This window comes from Pongo pygmaeus, chromosome 1 (genome assembly GCF_028885625.2).
Source record: "Pongo pygmaeus isolate AG05252 chromosome 1, NHGRI_mPonPyg2-v2.0_pri, whole genome shotgun sequence".
Classification (NCBI taxonomy): domain Eukaryota; kingdom Metazoa; phylum Chordata; class Mammalia; order Primates; family Hominidae; genus Pongo; species Pongo pygmaeus.
In genome coordinates, this window is record NC_072373.2 from 112,180,346 (window position 1) to 112,194,612 (window position 14,267).

At 35.5% G+C, this 14,267-nt stretch overlaps 1 protein-coding gene across 1 annotated transcript in view; it reads right to left on the reverse strand.

Annotated features, from left to right (window-relative positions):
• Positions 1-4,779: 4,779 nt before the first annotated feature.
• The window catches only part of MAN1A2 (mannosidase alpha class 1A member 2), a 165,023-nt gene continuing 155,535 nt past the window's right edge, over positions 4,780-14,267 (reverse strand). Inside the window, exon 13 of the mRNA XM_054478198.2 lies at positions 4,780-10,820. Coding sequence (XP_054334173.1) covers positions 10,688-10,820 — 133 coding nt within the window. The 3' untranslated portion in view covers positions 4,780-10,687. The remainder of the gene's footprint in view (positions 10,821-14,267) is intronic.

A 14,267-nucleotide genomic window follows, 5' to 3' on the forward strand; every position in this document is an offset into this window, starting at 1 on the left:
ACCCCATCTCTACTAAAAATGCAAAATTAGCCAGCTGTGGTGGTGCATGCCTGTAATCCCAGCTACTCAGGAGGCTGAGGCAGGAGAACTGCTTGAACCTGGGAGGCGGAGGTTGCGGTGTGCCAAGATTGCGCCATTGCACTCCAGCCTGGGCAACAAGAACAAAACTCTGTCTCAAAAATAAAAATAAAGGCTGAAATTTGTAGAGGAACTTATAAAGAATATGAATAAAGGTATCTATATACACATCTATCTATTCATTTCTGGAATGGCAAATGGCACAGTGAGAAGCTCAGCAAATCATTTCCCTCAAAAGGAATAAAATGGACAATTAAAAAACTCGAACCGTTTAGGATTCTGGAAATTGACCAAAGTCATACAACAAAATGAGAAGTACTTACCCAAGAAAAACTCCCAAACCAGGAAAGAACAGTGTGTCTGTGATGTTTTAGCCCAGAGCTGCTCTCATCCCCTTCCAGCTCCATCAGCATGGCAGCTCTATCAGGGCAGGACAGGCTGTGAGGGTTACCTGATTTGGAGTAGAATGCAGAAAAACTCCGTGCTCCTGGGCATTGTTAGAAACGAAAGGAATCTCAGTAGCAAATGAACGGGAAAGGCCAGTGCAGTTAGCCTGAGGTTCTAGTTGGGGCAAGCAAGAGACTGACAGACAAGCCAGAAACTTAACAGGGAGATTTGCGGAATGAAACAGCCATAGTGTACTTGCCACACATCTCTGGTGGCATGGAAGGATGAATGCAAGAGCAAGGTTGAGCACAATTTAAGAGAAACCAGAGAAAGCCCTAGCTACCTCTGAACATTCCTGACTAAATGTGAGACCTTAGACATAAGGCCTTGGGTGAAGTAAAAGCTGAGAAGACTTGTAAACTGCATAAACTTTGAATGTGTTCTCCAGCTTACACATGGATCCACTGGCAACACACAGAAGCCCTTCCTAGCCAAAGGCATTTGGGTACAACCTCTGACAAATCACTTGTTGACCACTAAACTATACCGACAGAGGGCTGACTCCTAGGAAGCCAGGTTTAAAAATATAAACAAGATTTTAGAAATACAAAACTAAGCAAAGACATCAATGACTGTGCAACATTGGGAGAAGAGCCTCCAAAGAATTAGTCTACACCAATCACTAAACAAACAACAGCAGTTGCAACAACTACCACCTCCCTGGGTCACAGAGATGAGATCAGAACCCAGCGTTCTACAATAATGTTATCTAAAATGTCCAGTTTTCAACAAAAAATTACAAGATATGCAAAGAAACAGGAAACAGTAGCCCATTTTCAGGAAAAAGAAGTACCTGAATTCTACCCCACTAGATGCCAGAATCACCCCCTACTCCCAGTCATGACAATCAAAAATGTTTTCAGACATTGCCAAATGTCCCTGAAGGGAGGAAGGGCAAAGTCACCCCCTGGCTGAGAACTACTGCTCTAATGCTAGTTATCACATAGTGTGATACTGGGATAAGAAAAGACATATATCAATGGAATAAAATTAAGAGTCCAGAAATTAATGTCAGTTGATATTCCACAAAGGTGCCAAAGCAATTTATAGGAAAGGGATAGTCTTTTCAATAAATACTGAGATAACTGGGTATTCATGCACAAAACATTGTTAGACCCTTCATATACATGAGGAATTAACTCAAAATGAATCATAGACCTAAATGTAAAAGCTAAAACTATAAAACTTTTAGAAAAAAAATTAGGTCTAAACTCTTAGTGACTTTGAATTAGGAAAGAAAGCACAGTCCATAGAAGACAACATTGATAAACTGCACTTCATTAAAATTAAATTTTTTTGCATGTCAAAGACATGAATAAAAAATTGAAAAGACAAACCACAATCTTAGAGAAAATAAATATAGAATATATAAAGAACTCTTACAACTCAATAAGACAATTCAATTTTTAAAATGGGCAAAATATTGGAATAAACATTTTACCAAAGGCATGAACAGCTACTATCACAGATGGTCAACACCATTAGTCATTTGAGCAACGCAAATTAAAGCCACAATGAGATACAACTTCACACCCATTAAAATGGCTATAATAAAAAAGGCAGATAATAAAAAGACAATAGCAAGTATTAGTGGAGATGTGGAGAAACTGGTACCCTTGCCGTCATACATTGCTAGTGAGAATGTAAAAACAGTACTATGGAACACAGTGTGGTAATTTCTTGAGAAGTTATACATAACTTTACCATATGACTCAGAAATTCCACTCCTAGGTATATACTTGAGAAATGAAGACATATATCCACCCAAAGACTTGTATTCAAATATTCTTAACAGCATCATTCATAATAACCAAAAACTGGAAACAATCCAAATGTCTATCAATTAGTGAATGGATAAATATGGTATATCCATACAATGAAATTCATTTAGCAGTAAAAAGGAATAACTCTTGATAGTTGCTATAGCATTGATAAACCTTAAATGCAAAACATTAAGCTAGGTTAAAGAAGCCAGATGCAAAAGACCACATACTGTATGATTTCATTAATATAAAATGTCCAGTTAAAAGGCAGATCTACAGAGACAGAAAGTAGACCAGTGGTTACCAGTGGCTGGGATGGAAATGGAGATTGACTGCAAATCAATATTTGGGATCTTTGTGGATTGTAGGATGGTTGTACAGTTTTATAAACTTACTAAAAAATCATTAAATCATACACTTAGAGTGGGAATATTTTATGTAAATCATACCTCAGTAAAAATTTCTTTTAAAAGTTAAGGAAATTGCAAGAAATTGTTATATCCTTACCATATAAAGATAACTGCTATTAACTTTTTGTATATCTTTTTGCTGTGTATCCAACAAAAAGTGACTTCTGCTATAGTTTTTAAAGTGCTTGGTTCACATGCATTATTAATGTATTTGCATATTATTAAACTTTTTTTTGTAACCACAACAAAAAATACACGTCTTATTTCATAGAACCACGAAGGATAACACTGAAAGACTATCTTAAAGATCATCTAATGCCTTCATTTTACCCTCCCTTTTGGGTTTCACTTTCCTTGTGCCTAAAATGAGAAGGTATAATTAGATGTTTCCTTGGCTCTTCACTGCCCTGTTTTAATTGCCCTTATTATTTTTTTTTCTGTTCCTTTAGAAACGATTACTGCAATCTGCTAACAAAAATACGTGGAAACAACTAAAGCTTTAAGCTAAATTTGGGCTAGGTGCCTGGATTTTTCTCATTTAATTATCCTAGAAATCCTGTATTATCCTTCTTTAAGAGGCAAGAAAATTGAGATTTAGTAGGGTTAAGAAATTTGTCTTAGAAAGTAGATTCACGGTTACCAGGTAATATGGTTTGCTGTGTCCCCACCTGAATCTCATCTTGAACTGTAGCTCCCATAACCCCCATATGCTGTGGGAGGGACTTGGTGGGAGGTAATTGAATCATGGGGGTGGGCTTTTTCCCATGCTGTTCTTGTGATAGTGAATAAGTCTCATGAGATCTGATGGTTTTATAAAGGGCAGTTCCCCTACACAAGCTCTCTTGCCTGCTGCCATGTATGCCTTTGCACCTCCTTCACCTTCTACCATGTGAAGCCTTCCCATCCATGTGGAACTGTGAGTCCATTAAACTTCTTTTTCTTTATAAATTACCCATTCTCGAGTATGTCTTTATTAGCAGTGTGAGAACCGACTAATACACCAGGAGTTGGGGGAGGAAAGGGAGCACTGGGGAGTTATTGCTTAATGGCTACAGAGTTTCTGTTAGGAATGGTGAAAAATCTAGAAATAGGTAGTGGCAATATGTTGCACAACATTGCTGATGTAATTATTAACGACATCAAATTGTACATTTAAATGGTTAAAATAGCAAATTTTATATTTTTTACAATAAAAATAAAAGAAACTTGTTAGGTCAACCAAGAAGTAAGGGTGCAGGCTCACTCACTATCTGAACCATTCTGAGCACTATTTGCATAATGACAGTTCCTTTGCAATCCAATGAAATAAAGATGGATATTTCAGTTATCTGGCAAACAAAGAGAAGCCCAGATTTTATCAAATTATAGTCACTTAGAGCTCCTTATTTTTTAAATTTTTTCTGGTCCTGTTTTAGTTTTAGTTGTTCCAGAAAATATGTTTGCAATTAATTTTGATGCATCCACAATGTAATTTCTTAAGTCTAAAATTTTGATCAAGTTGAAATCCACTGTGCCAGGAAGAATTAAGAAATCAAGGATGTAAACTGGCTGTTATTTCAGAAGGTTTTTACCACTACCTTATTTGATGCTCCCCGGGTAAGGGGTTTTAAATATCCTTTGCTTTTACAGTATTGACAGACTAAACCACTATCTATAGTCCAGCTGATACTATTGCTCAAGCCTTTTGGGCCTATATTTGCCCAAAAATCACTTAAGAAGGGTCAGGTCAGATTTTAATGTGACAGAATGAGGTCCAGTGACTGAGGCAGTCTTTAAGCTTAATGATCTCAGAGGCTGGACTGGACTAGGTCTTAGAGATAAGATCACAGTAATACTATAAGGTTGTCACATAAGTCTATGGTTTGTTTTCTCAAAATCAGTTGGAATAAAATACGACTCTCTAAGCAAGCTCTTTATCTTTCTATAACTTCAAGAATGTAAAGATTAGCTGATCCAGAAGAAATACTCTCTGAACGAGAGACTGAAGACCACCAGTTACTGTAAAAGCCAACGTTGCTCTTCTGTACATAGGAAGAAACTGAACTGTCATCAGTGGGTAAAAATGAAGGCTAAACAAAGAATTTTCACTTAAAGAACATCTTTATTTGAACTTTAATATACAATATTACTTTTAATTTATAAAAATCACATACTAGAGGACATGATGGGAAACCAGTTTAGGAGCAGCCAGTGGGTACCAATTTAGGAGATTATACTTACCCACTTACTAGTTTAAGAAAAAATTCTATCAATGAATTTGAGACCAGTGATATTGAAGGATGGCATTTCAACTTCCAAATCCAGTAATTAAAATTGAAGATACTTTATTTAATTCAGCAAAACTTCTAAATTTTCTTTAAAAATATTTTTTCCCAATGAAGAACTGAGCTTATCTTTATTATGTTTTCTGGTATACATCTTACAGAATTTTGTAGAAATCAAATAGCCACAGGACATTTGCAATTGTTTAAAATCCTCTGCATATTAATATGTATGTGTATAGGTGTGTGTGTTTGAGTCCCCACACTTACATTCACACCAAGCTGAAGCAACCTGATAGTATGTTGGACCTGGAAAGGCAGTTAATTTATAATGTGGAAGAGAGACAGTAAGTCTCTGCTCCCTCTATCATTCTGAATACAGGCTTCGCCTCCCCTAAAATTTCCCAAAATAGTGAAATATTTGATAAACTTCTTAAAGAAAAATCTATTATCTGTTAGCATCATTGGTGCACTGCAATGTATATGCTAGTAATATGGTGTGTAATTTCACAAGCAATTTTATGAGTTCTGCAATTGCTAGGCTCAAACCAAGTTTGAAATGGATTAGCTGTTAAATTGTGGAAGTTTAAGGATGAGGTATGCTTTAGTTGAAAATGATGCATATAGACATTCTGAAATAATGCTACTGACTTGTAAAGGATTGAGGAGAGTTATGCAAGAGAAAGGGATTCTCCTTTTGGATACATCTTTTCTCTGCACTCCTCAGACTCAGGCTATTCTAGAGGTAACAGGGGCAGTACCGTTCTGCAGTCTAAAAAAGGAATAGTGGCTGCCAAATAGCAGATGAGTCACATAACCCATTTTCTGTTGCTTAGAATTCTTCAAAAGTTTGATTTCTGCAGCACAAAGATCAGACATTCTATCATATTCTTGCTGTAGAGCTCTAAGAGTACCCAAGTGGGTGAATTTCTGCAGCTCCAGCAATCCAGAATCCTGGTCCAAGGGTCAATGAGCAGGAGAACTTGGAGAGTATATTATTTTGACAATATACAGACCTTCTTTTTACATAGAGAATCTGAAATTATGGCATTAAATGACAAGGCAAAGATAATGGCTGATAGCATACCCATCTTCCCTTACTCTATTCTGTCTCTTTCATTATAGTCAATCGTCCTGAAACCTGAACAGACTCCAGGAAGAGTATAGCTACTTTCAAGGCAACAAAATATTATAGCTTTAGGTTATACAAATACACACAACCATATATACGCACATCTTTTTGATTTAAAAATGAATTATGTAAATCAAAACAGAAAGGATGCAGATCAAAGGTTAGAGGGTCTAACACAAAATAAACTTGGGATCGGGGTCACTAACTATGACCCATGGGCCAAATCCAGCCCTCCATCTGCTTTTGTAAATAAAGTTTTCCTGGAACATAGCTACGCCCATTCTTTACATAGTATCTCTACCTGTTTTCAATACTTCAACAGCAGAAATGAGTAATAAGAGAGACTGTATAGCTCCCATAGCCTAAAATATTATCTGGAAGCTGGCTGACCAGTTATAGATCAAAAAGAACATGTCCATCATGATCTGAATGAGCTAAAGTAACAGAAAATCATCTTCATCAGTGTTCTTGAGCCAGGATAAATGGATTAAAATGTCTCCATATCATATATAGTTACTCAAATATTCTGCTTATTTGTGCAGCCCAAACCAGTTTTCAATTGTGTTTGTTAATTAACAAAGAGTATGAAAAATTATGTGTATAATTGTATTTATATACATATATAGATCTTGATCTCTCATATATATATCTCATATATATATCTCTCTCATATATATATATATATATATAGAGAGAGAGAGAGAGAGAGAGAGGAAAAGATAGGAGATAGCCAATTTGAGTACAAGGAAACCTAAAGAAAAATAACTCAAAATACTATTACTAGGAACTGTTATTTGGAACTTTGAATATTTTAGTATATTTTTCTTTATATTTAACAGCATGGGACTATTAATAGGGCCCATACCAGAGCAGACACAATTTACAACTACAAGTTTTACCCATGAATTATGTGACAAAATCTTTTTGAATATAAAATAACCAGCATTTCTATAAAACACTGCTTTTAATTATGCAATTGAAGTGATATAGCAAAATAAGAATGTTTTTATTTCTAAAGTAAATATTTTAGTCCAAGTTGCATCAGAAATCAAGTATTTCTTTGACATTTTCAAGAGGTTTTAGTTATTAACTACAATTACAGTTGTACTATATAGTAATACATTGTTTTAAAATATATTATAAACTTTTTCTTTTTCCTCTTTAATTTATATGAAATATAAAATTAAGAATTTTGTAACACGATTCATATTGGAAACATTTAAAATGTTGTGAGCTATTCTCATACAGAAAATGCTGTGAATCACATAAAACATTCTAATGATTGAAAGTGCCAGGCACAATGCTTGGCACATATTAGATACTTCATAAATGTTTGTTCACACATTCTCTCATTTACTCATGCACTCATTCAAAAAACTCCAGGCTTAAGGAGAAACTGCATTATAATGAGAATGGCAAACACAATCTTTTATCAACAAATTTGGAGTTTTGACAAAGACTTTGGCAATGGAGAGTGGAGAAGATGAGAGGATGATGATTAATATTTCAAACTGCTTGGTTAAAATCTAGCAAGTATAGCCCTGAGTTGCTCTATATGACATCATAGAGGATCAGGGTCAATACTCCATAAAAAGAATGCATTTCCCTTCGATACCCAGGTTTTATTTTACATATAAACACCTGCTTAAAGTCAGGAATACGCTGATGTTAGAGAGACATAAAATGTGCAACCCACAAGAAAGTAAGAACCACCTGACTGGGGACTTATTTTTCTGAGTTGAGACTTCTTTTTGGTTAGGGCCCCATTCCCTTGGTTTTAACAACTTAATACTGGTTGAATAATAATAATAATAATAATAATAATAATAATAATAAATCTGGTTTAACATAAAAAGTGTGATTCTAAAATGAAGAGAAATAAATGTAAAAGGAAGAAGAGTGTTCAAAATTCATATTTTTTTCGATTATGCACCAACTGATCTATCTATTCTGCACATTTGCGCCAAAGGCACAAGGTAAGGTGTCAGCTCTTTGAAGAGGCACCTGGAAAGGACCATTTCTGGGCTTTTTGCAGAAGGTCTTATAAATGCAATGAATATTTAACCTGAGTATTAAGGTCTACAAAATGCAAAGAGCTGTAAAAGACAGAAGAAAGTAAAGAATATTCTTGGAAGCTAAGCATTATATGGGATAAGAATTGATCTTGAAGGAAATAATTTAAAAATCTATAACAAAAATAAAACATGACACTGGCAAGTCATTTGTAGCTGACTTTAATTGCCTTTGGTATTCAGGAGAATAAAAAAATGGAAGTACTTTTATAAGCTCTAGTCTTTCCATCACACAAGGTAAGGAGTGGTGAAGAAGACCCTTCCATTGTCCCTGTCAAATTCTTTGTTTGTACCAGAACTGGCTCTGCTTGTATACTTCCCTGCCTTGTCTTAAGCTTCAGTCATCTGGGTAATACAAATAGAGCACTTCTCATCCCTTGAGAAGTTCCTGCAGAACCAAGAAGGTCCCTTTACTCTGCATTCTTCTAAATAAGGTGAAAGAGAATTCAGAGAGTTCATTGCCATCTGCACTGCTGCTCTGCATCTTTGCCAACTCAAGTTTTTCACTTTTTCTCAGTGATTCATAAGTGGGCTTGTGCTACTTTTACGAGGAAGGCTAACATTTTTTAGAACCAAATACTTTCCCTTTTCCCTTCTACAGTTACAGTAATATATATCTTTCTCATTTAGAAATTTAAATGTTCAAGTAGTAAAAGATATTACAATGTCAAAACATGTGCTATAATTTAACTCTCTTAAGGACTATTGTAACTGGCCCTGCATCCTTATTTTCTACTGAAATTTTTTTGCAGTGAAAAATTTTATACTGAAAAATTTTGCAGTGGTTATCATTTACAGATCATCAGCAGAACTGTCAAAATTAATAATTTGTGGTATAAGATGATCAACCTTAGAAAATACTATATTAATTAATTAAGTCTTTCCCCAACTTAAAAGCTAAGTTTAAAAGAAAAGCTTATCAAACAAGAAAATAAGTCTTCAGAATTCCAGGGTGGGCTTCTTGTACAAACTTTGTTTCATGAAATCTTCAAATTCAGAGTAAATGTTATATTAATTATACTGTTTCTAACTTTTATTAATGTCAATGGAAGATGTCTATATTAAATGAAAAGAGCTAAAGTATCTTGCACTGTCACATAAATTTAAGGACAGAAAATTTATAAGCACTAGATATTTATCTTGCAGTTCCTGATAAAATTTAAGTTCTTTTTGTCAAAATATAAAGAACTAGTAGTTTATTTAAAAAGAAATATCAATGCAAAATCTACTGATAGTAAGATAAAGTCCCTTAGATGTATCCCAATTTTAGTGTAATATGATTAATTACACCACTCTTTTATCACTGAAAATTATTTTGAAACTATTCGGATTCTTTGGAATTCTATAAATATTCTTGGCGAAAATTAAAAAACATAAAATATCTGTGAACAACTCACTCATCTGATGAGATTATAAATAAAAGATCCCCTGTCCCTATTCCAGATAGAATATTTTAGAAAGTTTCACTGTTTGTTTTGCTTTAGTAAGTTATAAAAGTAATTTATTTAGCTTATCAAGGCAAATTTAGAGCTGCCTAATAGTATAGTGATTTTTGCCAAGCCACATAAATAAAGTTGTAAGTTGAGTGACTCTACTAACTTTATTATGAAATTAAAGTGAATAAAATTTACTTGGTAGATGTGTCGGTCTGGAAAAATAATGTACCAACAAAACCAAGGATTGCTCTTAGGTTTCAAGGCAACAAACTGCGGCATTTTCCCCACTTTCTGTCATGCTACCAACACTAGACTGAGCTACATGCACAAAATCCCAAACCCAGGCTCATAAGTGGTGATTATGATAAATAGCAGTTTCGATGATTCCATAAGAAGAAAAAGACTTGAGTATTCTTTGTGAGATCATGCCCCCACAGAAAATTAAACTTAACCAAGAAATTTCAATGAAATAGATTGGGATTTGAAATGGTTGCCAGTCTGGTCATCCAATGGGGAACTTGAAAATTCAGACAGGGATAGGTACTCCTGTTTCTTTTTTGAGTCTTCTTGTTACTGATACAATTATACTATTCTTTCATTCTTGTTTATTTTAGTTCATTCCATTATTAAAATGGAGAAAAAGTGATAAGCAATATGTAAATATTTGATTTGAATGCTGCTCCACTGTAGGAGGAAACAAATATATAATTGGTTCCAAAGGCCATCTTGAACTCCTGCAAGGTGCTCTATATTCTTGACTTGCTTTCAGGAAGTCTAGCCTCCAGACTTCAGGACTCTAAAAACAATACAGTAGTAACAGGCATCATTTCTCATGTGACCACCTCATTAACGATCAAAGCGCATCCAGGTCTCTGTCCTACACATATCAGAACATGTTTTGGTCAGGTATAAAATGGAATAATTTCAAAGTTGATGTATCTACAAGTTGAAAAGTCTTAGGGGGAATAGTTTCACCCTGTCATGTTGACATAGAGGTCCAGGTTTTCAAAAGCCGCCTCTTCAAACTAATTTCTGTAGTGGTCCATGTAAACAAAACACAGGTGAGAATGGTCCTTCTGGAACTGCTTTCATCGAACAGCAGGATTACCTGAAAGTGTGGTGTTGGCTAAATGTAACACAGGCAGAGGGTGAGCCTCTGTATTAAACACCCAGTGGTCTAAAGGTAAAAGGTCATCACCGGAGAACAGCAGATACAAATATCTGAAAATAAAAAGGAGAGAAATGAGTTTCAGTTAGAATTCAACAAGAACATGAAGTGAGCTCACTTACAATGGCACAGAAAACCAATAACCTATTTTGAGCAGCTTTGATGAAAAACATCAAAGAAATAAACCTCAGTCACCCAAATGATCTAAACACAAAGACAAGGGGTTTCAGAATAGTGTGTAAGAAATCCAGTAAGATGAACAACTAGACCTGCTGAAATAAAACAGTTTTAAAAAAATTCTGGCCAGGCATGGTGAAGAGAGCAGACACCTTTGTCTTGTTCCTAATCTTAAGAGTAACACATTCAGTTTTTCAATAGATGTTAGCTGTAGGTTTTTCATATATGCCCTTATCAGGGTAAGACGTTTCCTTCTATTCCCAGAAATGGGTGTTGGATTTTGCCAAAGAATTTTTCTGTCTGCTGAGGTGGTCTTTTTCAGTTCATTGATTGATTTTCAAACGTTAAATCAACCCTCCACACCTGGGATAAACCCATTTAGTCATAACGTATTATCTATGTAATTTGTTGTTAGATTTGATTTGTCAAAATCTTGTTTAGTTCTATCTATGTTCAGGAGGAATATTGGTTCTGATGAGGACTCTGCTGTCATTCATTTTTTTCCATAAGTTATTGGGGTACAAGTGGTATTTGGTTACATGAGTAAGTTCTTTAGCGGTGATTTGAGAGATTTTGGTGTACCCATAACCTGAGCAGTACATACTGCCTCATATTTGTAGTGTTTTATCCCTCGCCACCCTCCCACTCTTCCCCCAAACTCCCCAAAGTCCACTGTATCATTCTCACGCCTTTGTGTCCTCATAGCTTAGCTCCCACATATCAGTGAGAACATACGATGCTTGGTTTTTCCATTCCTGATTTACTTCACCTAGAATAATAGTTTCCAATCTCATCCAGGTCACTGCAAATGCTGTTTATTGGTTCCTTTTTATAGCTGAGTAGTATTCCATCGTATAAATATACCACAGTTTCTTTATCCACTCATTGATTAATGGGCATTTGGGTTGGTTCTACAATTTTGCAATTGTGAACTGTGCTGCTATAAACATGCGTGTGCAAGAATCTTTTTCGTATAATGATTTATTTTCCTCTGGGTAGATACCCACTAGTGGGATTACTGGATCAAATGGTAGTTCTACTTTTAGTTATTTAAGGAATCTCCACACTGTTTTCCATAGTGGTTGTGTAAGTTTACATTCCCACCAGCAGTGCAGAAGTGTTCCCTGATCACTGCATCCACGCCCACATATAGTGTTTTTTGATTTTTTGATTATGGCCATTCTTGCAGGTGGAAGGTGGTGTCGCAATGTGGTTTTGATTTACATTTCCCTGATCATTAGTGATGTTGAGCATTTTTTCATGTTTGTGGACCACTTTTACATCTTCTTTTGAGAACTGTCTATTCATGTCCTTAGCCCAATTTCTGATGGAATTGTTTTTTTCTTGCTGATTTGTTTGAGTTTGTTGCAGATTCTGGATATTAGTCCGTTGTCAGATGTATAGATCATTAAGATTTTCTCCCACTCTGTGGGTTGTCTGTTTACTCTGCTGACTCTTCCTTTTGCCATGCAAAAGCTCTTTAGTTTAATTAAGTCCCAGCTATTTATCTTTGTTTTTGTTGCATTTGCTTTTGGGTTCTTGGTCATGAAATCCTTGCCTAAGCCAATGTCTAGAAGGGTTTTTCCAATGTTATCTTCTAGAATTTTTATAGTTTCAGGTCTGAAAGTCCTTAATCCATCTTGTGTTGATTTTTGTGTAAGGTGAAAGATGAGGATCCAGTTTCATTCTGCTACATGTGGCTAGCCAATTATCACAGCACCGTTTGCTGAAAAGGGTGTCTTTTCCCCACTTTGTTTGTTTGCTTTGTCAAAGATCAGTTGGCTGTACCTATTTGGCTTTATTTCTGGGTTCTCTGTTCTGTTCCATTGGTCTATGTGCCTATTTTTATACAAGTACCATGCTGTTTTGGTGACTATGGCCTGAGGTATAGTCTGAAATCAGGTAGTGTGATGCCTCCAGAGTTGTTCTTTTTGCTTAGTCTTGCCTTGGCTATGTAGGCTCTTTTTTTGTTCTGTATGAATTTTAGGATGTTTTTTCTAGTTTGGTGAAGAATGATGGTGGTATTTTGACGGGAAATGCATTGAATTTGTAGATTGCTTTTGGCAGTGTGGTCATTTTCACAATATTCATTCTACCCATCCATGAGCATGGGATGTGTTTCCATCTGTTTGTGTCATCTATGACTTCTCTCAGCATGTTTTATAGTTTTCCTTGTAAAGGTCTTTTGCCTCCTTTGTTAGGTATATTCCCAAGCGTTTTATTTTTATTTTTTTGCAGTTATTGTAAAAGGGGCTGAGATCGATTTGATTCTCCACTTGGTTGCTGTTGTTGTATAGAAGAGCTATTGATTTGTGTACATTAATTTTGTATCCGGAAACTTTGCTGAATTATTTTATCAGTTCTAGGAGCTCTCTAGAGGAGTCTTTAGGGTTTTCAAGGTAAATGATCATATCATCAGCAAACAGTGACACAGTTTGACTTCCTCTTTACTAATTTGGATGCCCTTTCTTTCTTTTGTCTGATTGCTCTGGCTAGGACTTCCAGTGCTAGTTGAAGAGGAGTGGTGAGAGTGGGCATCCTTGTCTTGTTCCAGTTCTCAGAGGGAATGCTTTCAACTGTTCCCCATTCACTATTATGTTTGCTGTGGGTTTGTCACAGATGGCTTTTATTACATTGAGGTATGTCCCTTGTATGCCGATTTTGCTGAGAGTTTTAATCATAAAGTGATGCTGGAGTTTGCCAAATGCTTTTTCTGAATCTATTGAGATGATCATGTGATTTTTAGTTCTGTTTATGTGGGATATCACATTTATTGACTTGCATATGTTAAACCATCCCTGCATCCCTTGTATGAAACCCACTTGATCATGATGGATTATCTTTTTGATATGTTGTTGGATTCGGTTAGCTAGTATTTTGTAAAGGATTTTGGCATCTGGTTCATCAAGAATATCAGTCTGCAGTTTTCTTTTTTGGATATGTCCTTTCCTGGTTTTGGTATTAGGGCGATGCTGGCTTCACAGAATGAATTAGGGAGGGTTACTTCTTTCTCTGTCTTGTGGAATAGTGTCAAAGGATTGGTACCAATTCTTTGAATGTCTGATAGAATTCTGCTGTGAATCTGTTCCTGGGCTTTTTTTTGTTGGTAATTTTTAAATTACCATTTCAATTTCGCTGCTTCTCTATTGATCTGTTCAGGGTATCTATTTCTTCCTGATTTAAGCTAGGAGGGTTGTATTTTTCCATGAATTTATCCATCTCTTCTAGGTCTTCTAGTCTATGTGTGTAAAGGTGTTCACAGTAGCCTTGAATGATCTTTTGTATTTCAGTGGTGTCAGTTGTAATATCTCCTGTTTCATTTC